The sequence below is a fragment of the Arthroderma uncinatum genome (genome assembly GCF_011692745.1).
Source record: "Arthroderma uncinatum strain CBS 119779 chromosome Unknown scaffold4, whole genome shotgun sequence".
Lineage (NCBI taxonomy): Eukaryota > Fungi > Ascomycota > Eurotiomycetes > Onygenales > Arthrodermataceae > Arthroderma > Arthroderma uncinatum.
The window spans coordinates 306312-315589 of NW_022983866.1; the positions used below are offsets into that span (position 1 = coordinate 306312).

At 46.9% G+C, this 9278-nt stretch overlaps 3 protein-coding genes across 3 annotated transcripts; 2 read left to right on the forward strand and 1 right to left on the reverse strand.

Annotated features, from left to right (window-relative positions):
* Positions 1-23: 23 nt before the first annotated feature.
* On the forward strand, positions 24-2988 carry GIQ15_05459 (uncharacterized protein; the record flags this gene model as incomplete). The annotated part of the gene is made up of 2 exons (XM_033552876.1): positions 24-259; positions 330-2988. The coding sequence occupies 2 exons, from the start codon at positions 24-26 to the stop codon at positions 2986-2988; spliced, it is 2895 nt and encodes a 964-aa protein (XP_033404020.1).
* Positions 2989-6804: 3816 nt separating this feature from the next.
* Positions 6805-7920, forward strand: GIQ15_05460 (mitochondrial GTPase 1; the record flags this gene model as incomplete). The annotated part of the gene is made up of 2 exons (XM_033552877.1): positions 6805-7065; positions 7150-7920. 2 exons carry the CDS (start codon positions 6805-6807, stop codon positions 7918-7920), a joined length of 1032 nt encoding a protein of 343 aa, XP_033404021.1.
* Positions 7921-8100: 180 nt separating this feature from the next.
* On the reverse strand, positions 8101-8925 carry GIQ15_05461 (pre-mRNA splicing factor isy1; the record flags this gene model as incomplete). Its single annotated transcript, XM_033552878.1, has 2 exons — positions 8101-8853; positions 8923-8925. The coding sequence occupies 2 exons, from the start codon at positions 8923-8925 to the stop codon at positions 8101-8103; spliced, it is 756 nt and encodes a 251-aa protein (XP_033404022.1).
* Between the last annotated feature and the right edge of the window lie 353 nt (positions 8926-9278).

Sequence of the window (9278 nt, forward strand, 5' to 3'; positions counted from 1 at the left end):
AGTTACGTTTATCCGGATAAGATATGGACGAGGTCTTGGCGCGGACAGCTTCGCCCTTTGAGGTCATAGATATAGACAGACGAGACGGCGACGACGACGAGGAGGCTGATACTGTCTGTCTGCCCGAGCGAGAGTCCGGCTCCGAGGATGCAAATAGCTCAGACGGCGAGCGTGATATCTCTAAAAATTGGGTGACCGTCATGGACACCTTCACCTTTGCGACCTCGACGCAGGTTGCCCTCCCCATCCGGGCCAAGATGTAGGTATAACAACTTGGGAAAAAACAATAGGCCGTTATGCAGCTGTACTGACCGGTGTTTTTACTGTAGATGTAACTTGGAAGGCAAGCAGAAGCAGATTCCGTTTTCTGTCTTGCTTAAAAACCCCGAGCTTCGTCACCTTGGCTCCAACCAGAGCCCAACTTCGGACCTCTACGTTACTGCACAGCTATGGAGCAGCTGCAAGCCGCTTGGAATGCCCATGCAGACGGCCTACAAGTCGTTCAAAACCAGTCGAACATGGAACGAGTGGCTGGAGATGCCCATCCTGATCAAGGATGCGCCGCAGAATACACAGCTAGCGCTCACCGTCTGGGACCTGGCGCCCTTTGGCGGAGATGGAAGGCATGACCATTCAGTTCCATTTGGTGGAACGACCGTTTCGATAATTGATGAAGACGGTACCTTGAAGAAAGGGAAACAGAAATGCAAACTATACCGGCACAAAGCTGCGGATGGCTTCTCGTTCACGACAACACCGTCTACCCCACCGCCAAAACGCCGTACGGGCCAGTTTGCCGAAGAAGGTCCTACTCCCGCAGAACTTGAGCTTGAGAGGCTAGAGAAACTGCTGAAGAAACATGAAATGGGCGAAATACCCCGTATTGACTGGCTGGATCAACTGGTCTTTCGTGCAGTGGAAAAGATCAAGGTCGAGGCTGAGGAAGCTGCGAAGAAACGTGCACTCCGAAATAAAGCTGCAAGGGATAAGGCAGTTGATGAAGCCAATGGCGATGCCGTCACCCAGGATGACGACGAGGAGAATTTTATTCTCTATATCGAGTTCCCCCGTTTTGACTTCCCCCTCGTTTTCCAGGATTTCGAGTACCCTCCTCCTCCAGTTTCTTCACTTGTGCAGCATGCCGCGCCTGGGTCTACTGTTACTCTCAAACCACCGCCAGAAGTTCGTCTCGGCCCTGACATTGAAGGTGCGACTGATGACGAAGGCAATTATCCCATCATCCGAATTTATGATCCCGAGGTGGGCCAGAGAGGGAACCCGTGCGAAGATAAGCACCGAAGGCTAGTCCGTAGCCATCGAACTGGTATTATGGACCGTGATTTGAAACCGAACCCGAAGATCCGTGATGAGATCAATGAGATCATGTCATACGGCCCAACTCAAGAATTGAATGCGGAAGAGAAAGACCTTGTCTGGAAGTTTAGATTCTATCTCACTCGAGATAAACGAGCTTTGACTAAATTTGTCAAATCAGTTAACTGGCAGGATGTCAGTGAAGCTAGGCAGGCGGTTGAAATCCTGCCGAAATGGACCGAGATTGATGTGGACGATGCTTTAGAGCTACTTGGTCCGCTTTTCGACAACCCTGAGGTTCGAGCTTATGCCGTTGATCGCTTAAGAAAATCAGACGACAAGGAATTGCTTCTATATCTTCTGCAGCTGGTACAAGCACTGAAATTTGAAGCTATTCCGAAGGACGCCACGGAGGAAACAGATGGCGCGCATGATTCCTCCTTGACTAATTTCTTGATCAGCCGTGCAGCCAACAATCCTATACTTGGGAGCTATTTCCACTGGTATCTAATGGTTGAATGTGATGACACGGCTGCCGGGACACTCTCTACGCACCGCAAATTCTTTGCACGCGTGGAGTTTTACTTTATGCTTGAACTTGAGAAAGTTAACCCTGCCCAAAGAAAGGTTTTACTCAGGCAGGGCGAACTTATTACCATTCTCTCCAAGATCGCAAAGGACATTCGATTTGCCAGAGTAAATCGGCCTTTCAAGATTGAAATGCTCAAAAAATTCCTCAGTGACCCTAAGAACGACATGTTGCAGATTGACCCTCCCCTCCCTTTTCCATTGGACCCTGAGGTCTCTATTGTTGGCTGCCATCCAGAGGAAGCAAATGTTTTCAAGTCATCCCTATCTCCGCTTTTCATCAACTTCAAACTATCCGATGGCCGAAAATACCCTGTGATATTCAAAGTTGGAGATGACTTGCGCCAGGATCAGCTTGTCATCCAAATAATTACCCTTATGGACCAGCTGCTGCAAAAAGAAAACCTGGACCTCAAACTCACACCTTACCGTATCATCGCAACTGGTGCTGCTGCCGGTGCCGTGCAGTTCGTCCCATCAACACCATTATCTGCTGCCACAGCAAAGTATAAAGGCTCCCTGCTTGCGTATCTTAAAGCAAACAACCCTGACGAGAGTGAGCCGCTGGGGGTACGCAAAGAAGCAATGGACACTTACATCAAGTCCTGTGCAGGATACTGCGTTATCACCTATCTCCTAGGGGTTGGCGACCGACATCTGGAGAATCTCCTCCTTGCACCAGACGGACACTTCTTCCACGCCGATTTTGGTTTCATCCTTGGTCGTGACCCAAAACCATTCGCACCCATGATGAAACTTTGCAAAGAAATGGTCGAGGGAATGGGCGGAGCGAACTCTCCGAATTACATCCAATTTAAACAATATTGCTTCACAGCATACATCACCTTACGCAAATCCGCCAATCTCATTCTTAACTTGTTCAGCTTGATGGTCGACGCTAATATTCCAGACATTCGAGTAGAGCCTGACAAGGCGGTGTTGAAAGTCAAGGAACGATTTCACTTGGAAATGACTGAGGAAGAGGCAATTCGGCATTTCGACGAACTCATCATCAATAGTGTCAACGCTATCTTCGGTGCTGTTATCGATCGAATACACGATATTGTTCAAGGCTGGAGGGCATAAACTACGTTTTACTGACCCTTCAGCGTCAAGGCTGATGCTCACCTAAAAAAGATTTTGGTCTTTCTCGTTTAAATATTACATACATAGATTCTCAAACTGTACTAGGGGATAGGAATTACCAGGAGTTGCGAGAACGTTTGGAGCAGGACTGGTTTATGTCCAGATGATATACCCATTTTTACGCGACAATTTATTTATTTTACTCACTAGTTTACGGTGTCCCGCAGCCTGGAGCGATATATGGACCTAGATGGTTATACAACTAGACGGTTTCTTCTACATTCCTAGTACTAAGTTACGGGGATTATCCTTCGCCATGATCGCTCGCTAAACCCGATCAACCGACTCCCCTCTAGATTCTAGCACACCGGCATCATTTTCGCCTTGCCTTCCTTTCTTTTCGCTAATATCTTCCTCTTTGTCCTCAGTATCCTCAGGCGTACCAGCTTTACAAGCCCATGCGTCTACAAACCGAAGCACTTCCCTCCTAAACCAGTGCTTCATAATCAAGAGCCTAAAAGGGACGAGTAGGATGATTAAAACGGGAAAGGCCGGGGCTCCACGTGTGAGGGTCAGGACGAATATAGCTGTCGTGATTACGAGTTGAAGTAACGTGTATAGATGGATTGGTATGTATGATGGCTTTGACAGAGCTTCGGGGGTCGTGGGAGCAGACGATGGAGTAGACAATGAGGTGCTCAATTCCGCCGGAAGGGCAGGAAGTTCAGATGGTGGTGTTAAAAGGTAGAATGTTCGATAAAGAATAGGACTAATGTGAGAAACCCGTGCAGTGGTTAGTACATGGTTTTTCAATATATAGTAAATATTACTTCCAGGTGAAGATATACTTACTTGACTGACAAGCTCTGCTCACCCATGAACAGGAATAGACCCGCTAACACGCTGGTAGGGGTCAAACCGAGGACCTTCATGAAAGGAGGGCTGACAAACGCAAGAATGCCGCAGCCGTGGAGGAAAGATGACCATCTCTGCTCATATACCCTTCTGGTCGGTTGAACTTCAACTGTCTCCTGACCATCCACTTCAACTATAACTTCTTCCGTATCCGCATGCATCAAGGACTCGGAATGAAGCGGAGCCTGGGGCAAGAGTCCATTTGCAGGAGGAATACCCAGTATGCCACATAACGCTGTGGTAGTGCCGAGGAGAATGATATCCCAAGCAAACCCACCAGGTTTCCGCGTTTTATATCGGTCGATAGTGCATATTATGGAACTTATCTCATGGTCGAAAAAGAAAAGCATCGTGATAATGATGCCTGGAACGATAGCTGCAAATATCCAGCGTAAAGGGAGCTTCCAGAACTCTACAAAAAACACCTGTCGATCTGGAGACGTAGGCTTGAACGTGGTGCTCACGGGGAGCGTCGACCTGTCTAGATGAGAAAGCTCTCCAATATATGGCAACCCGATAAATAGTATGATTGATATTGCGGCGGCGTACTCCGACAGACCCAGACGGATATATCGATGAAATAGGGGTTTCCAGGATTCCGCCGTAGATAGAAATATGGCTAGCAGCGTTGTCCCTACTGCCCCTATTATAGCATACAGAAATGCTGCAAAAGAGAGATTCGCATGGGCACGTTCAAGCTCCTGGATAGCCTTGTGGAAGTATATCACGCTGTTCAGAAGAGAGAATATTTCGGTTGAGAAAGTAGTAACGTAGCCCATAGTCCAGTCATGGGCATTGAATATAGCTAATAGGTAATGTAGCCATCCAGCATGGACGAGCGACCATGCCATGAACGGAAGAAATGGAATCTATATATCGGAATTAGGAATCAAAATTTGAATAATTAGAAAAGGGACATGACGGCCAACCTCGAAAGTCTCATCACAAAGAGAGTATAAGTTCTCCGCAAGCACAGAAAAAGGGCCAGTAACCCCTAAAATGGTAAGAGGTTGAATGGAGAACCTAGATATATGATCATTCAGCTTTGGGTATTTTTGTATATTGAGAGAACTCGTTCAGTTTGGGGGGTCCCTACAGAGAGAAGATGATGCTGCATAACCCCGTACTAAAGACAACTTCGATAGCGCCCCAATTCTTGCCCGTGAGCACATAAAGATCACTTGCAAAGGTGATACCTGGTAGCAAGTTTGTAAAGAATACATAGACTGTGCTAGCAACTATTAACTGATTGAATATTTTCCAATCTGAGAGATATCGTTGCCGCAAGTTCGCCAGGTCCTGCTTTACAAGACGATAGGGCCGCAACGGGCCACCTGGCCCAATGGTTCTGTTCAGTAGCCGAAATGGCTTGGGCGTATGCTTGGATGGGGTTATATATGAGTGAGCATCGTCTCCGGGCAAATCTTCATTGAAACCGCTAGAGGTTGCACTTTGATTTAAACCCGAGGAACGACGCTCCTTTCTTCGACGAATCATGTCCACCATCGGCCTGGTAGAACGAGGCCGGAGGTACGAGCCTACAGACATGCAGATAGCTCCTCTCTTATGATATCTCAGGGAGTGACGATACCTAAGTCACCACCGCCACCTTGCTCTTTCAAGTTATGATTAATGTGGATAGCATCAAGTGAGTATTATATGGACTGGAACGCGTGTATTGAGCCGTTGTAGGAGTAATAGTACCTCAACTGTTCTACTTCGTTAGTGATATAGCTTTGCTCCAACGAGGGGGAAATATTTTAACACTTTTAGGTTCAACGTGGGAACCAGGATATGGCGATACAAAGCGCAAAGCAGAGCTAAAAACATGAACTGCTACGTAAGCCAAGCGCTGCCATGCCTTGTAAAGGGGAATGAAATGGCAGACGGCGAGCATGAGGACTCGTTTCTTGCATGAGTTCTTGGGCACTCTTGGATACCCAAGGCACTAACAGTGAGGCCGAGCCTTTGTCGATCCAGTAATACCAGATATTCCATCTCGGCGCCGAGTTCTAAGCCTTGGAGATTGGTTCTGAAGACAGAGTACTGCATGATAGTCTGGGCTTCTCGGAGTATAAAACAAATAAGTCGTAGCCCTGTGTGGTTTGCTTAGAAGGATATGTGTTGAACGGAGATTCGGTGTAATACTGCCTGATCGTACGAAACACGTTAGTCAACTACGCCGTTTCATTAAATATCAGTGTCAGCTCTCCATCATCGAACAAATGCTACGCCCGGCGTTTTAACGCCTGTTTCAGCTGTAGCTGGCATCTCCGCGATGGCAAGATACATGGCCGTATGAGGAACATAAATAGGAGCTCAATATCGTGTATTTAGATGATCAGTGCTTGATAGATTGAAATCTCATAGATTGCTCCAGACCCACCTGACCAATCAAATCAATCAAATATCTCGTATCTCAGAATATGACATTATTTTGGAGGAAGTGGTAGCTGTTGCCTCAGTTCGTTGCATATTTGACACTTTCTCTGCTAACGCCGCATGCTCTATCTATACAACACTTCCCTCCTCTTCTCTTTAACAAGAAACTGAATTAGTTATATCCTCTCCCGCCGGTATAGCAAGTGATTGATAGTTGTAGTCAAGAATATCCTCAAAAGATGCCTCGGCAAGAGATCAAATTGGTTACTTAATCACATCACGTGTACTGATTAGTCACGAGATTGTCAAGACCTTCGCCGCCTTATGCTTTTCTGCCATGGCTTATCGGGAATAAAGTTGTTCCGTTATCGATCTCGAGGATCCAAAAGTTATCGCATCAACGACTCGTAGGATTCGAATATCTAATTGCTGAATTTGAGCGTGTATAGTGAAGATATCACGGTTTTTACTTTCTATAACCATGTTACTATAACTATTATAATTGAATTTCTTTTCAAAATGGCATCCTTTGTCCCTCGGGCGGTGTTCTCGGCGTCAGAGAACATCCAGCGAAGCTACTTTCTGGGGCATCATCGAGCTGGTCTCGACAAAATGAAAGCAATGCTGGACTCCGTTGACCATGTGATCGAATGTCGAGACTTCCGTGTCCCCGCGACTTCCATAAACCCGCTATTTGAAGAGGCATTGGGCGAGAAGAGCCGGACAATTGTCTACACAAAGAGGGACCTAGGAGCTGACTCGGAGCTAGAATCACGGATGGTACCTATCACTTTTCTTGTTTTGTTATTGTTCTTTAAATACCGAGATATACTTGCTTATTTACTAATATGTTTTACTATCTAGAGAGAAAGACTCATCTCACACTGGGAGCAGAAATCTACAAGGGTGTTCTTCGCGAGTAGAAGCCTGAGGAACTCGGTCACGCCGTTAGCGAAATATATCAAAGGACTCCCGGTGGCCGCGAATAGCATAATTGGATACCGCATGCTGGTTGTTGGAATGCCGAATGTTGGGAAATCAACCCTGATCAATAAGCTGCGGTCGATGACCAACATTAAAAATGTTAGGAAATCTGCAGTTGTCAGAACTGGCGCGGACCCAGGAATCACAAGGAAGATCGGGACATCTATAAAGCTATTTCAGAAGGACGATGTGGGCATTTACGTATATGACACACCAGGTGTGTTCGTGCCGTATATGTCTGACCCAGACAGCATGTTGAAAATGGCCCTCTGCGGAATCATTAAAGACTCCCTGGTTCCTATTGTTACCTTGGCCGACTACCTTCTTTTCCACATGAACTGCCACTCATTATCAAACATGTACAAAGCCTTTTGTCCCCCGACCAATGATGTTATGGAGCTACTGGATGCAATGGCAAAAAAGGCCGGCCGACTTGTGAAAGGAGGCGAGCCGGACTACGAGGCAGCCGCACGGCTCTTCATCACGCAATGGCGAGAGGGAAAGCTTGGGCTATTCATGCTTGATGATGTAGCGAGGATCTCCTGGGAGAAGAAGAACGCCAAATTGGGGAACACCGACTCGGCAGCCGGAACCTCGCTGGATTTTACGCCTGAAAGAGCCCGGCGAATACTCGCGACGGGGGCAGTATAATAGTTGCCCTTATTTTCGATGTCTATGTTTTATATACTTTGCAATATACCCACACAAATGTACGATAATCACTGTAACGTTGGATGGACTAAATAATTATACATAATACTATCATATAAAAATCTCGAATAACAGCACTATAGCACATGCATCTAATGCCTGTGGGCAGCCTTGGGCACATCAGCCAATCTTATCGAGTAGCTTCCTCCTCCGTCTTTCCACCAGCTCTTCCTGGACGTCATCTAGCGTAGGTAGCTGCCATTCAACGCCATCCCCTGCATCGCCGGGGAGCGGCTCCCACCCGTCGTCGGGTTTATCGTCACCCTTCTTCAACACTGCCTCAAATGCTTCCTGTTCCTTCTTCTTTTCATACTCTAGTAGCGTACCGTCTTCCTCGTCTAGCCCGTATCCAAAGTATGCTGCATCAACATGTTTTTTGAACATATCAATCTGTGCCTTCTGTCCTCCCGCACCATCCAGCTCGTCGGCACTCCTCTTTTTCGTCGCAGCCTCAAACATCTCCTTGACACCCGGCAACTCTCTCGCGCGGCCAAAATATCTATAGCCTTTACCACCACCAGGAATCTCTTTCCCATCCTCATCATATACCCTCCCGCCGCCGCGAGTATAGTTTGGACCCCCCAAATTCCGTATTTGAACTTCCCACATCCATTTTTCGCGCATCAGTTTGTTTATTTCATCGTTCACATCTCGGATCTGAAAATCGCTTAAACTTAGGTCTTGTATGCGTGTGACTTTCCGGGATATTTCCTTGAGCACTTGGCCTCTCCATTTTTCGCATACGGGGATGGAGTCGATTGTTGTGATGGCTTTTGGGCGACGGGTACGACCAATATCGAGGATTCCAAGGTCTGCAGCTTGAGCGGCACGAAACCGAAAGAGCATAGACTGCGCCTTTTCGCTATTGCGAGCCTAATGGACGCGGGAACGTACTGCAATTAGTAGGCAGTTATAAGATGGAGTGATGCGGATTAGGCTTACCATGGCGAGCGAACGGGGCTTGGATTAACCAGAGCTCAAGCTGGGAATATTTATTTGAAGCCAGAATATGCGATGGTGTAGTAGACTGGTCAATTCTTCTCACGTCAATCCTCGTTGTTGTTTTGTTTGAAGGATGTGACTTTGACCGTTGCTACAGCACAAGCTTTGTTGCCGCCAATCTTATCAATCTCGGCCAAGCACCTGCACTCTCTCCGCCAGCTCAACTTCCAAAGACCATGTATGATTTACAATTAAGTCAATACCTACTACACGAGAATATTGCAGATATTTGATGATAGAATTACACCGACCATCCTATTAAATACATGAATTCATATGAAGAACCCCGCTCATCA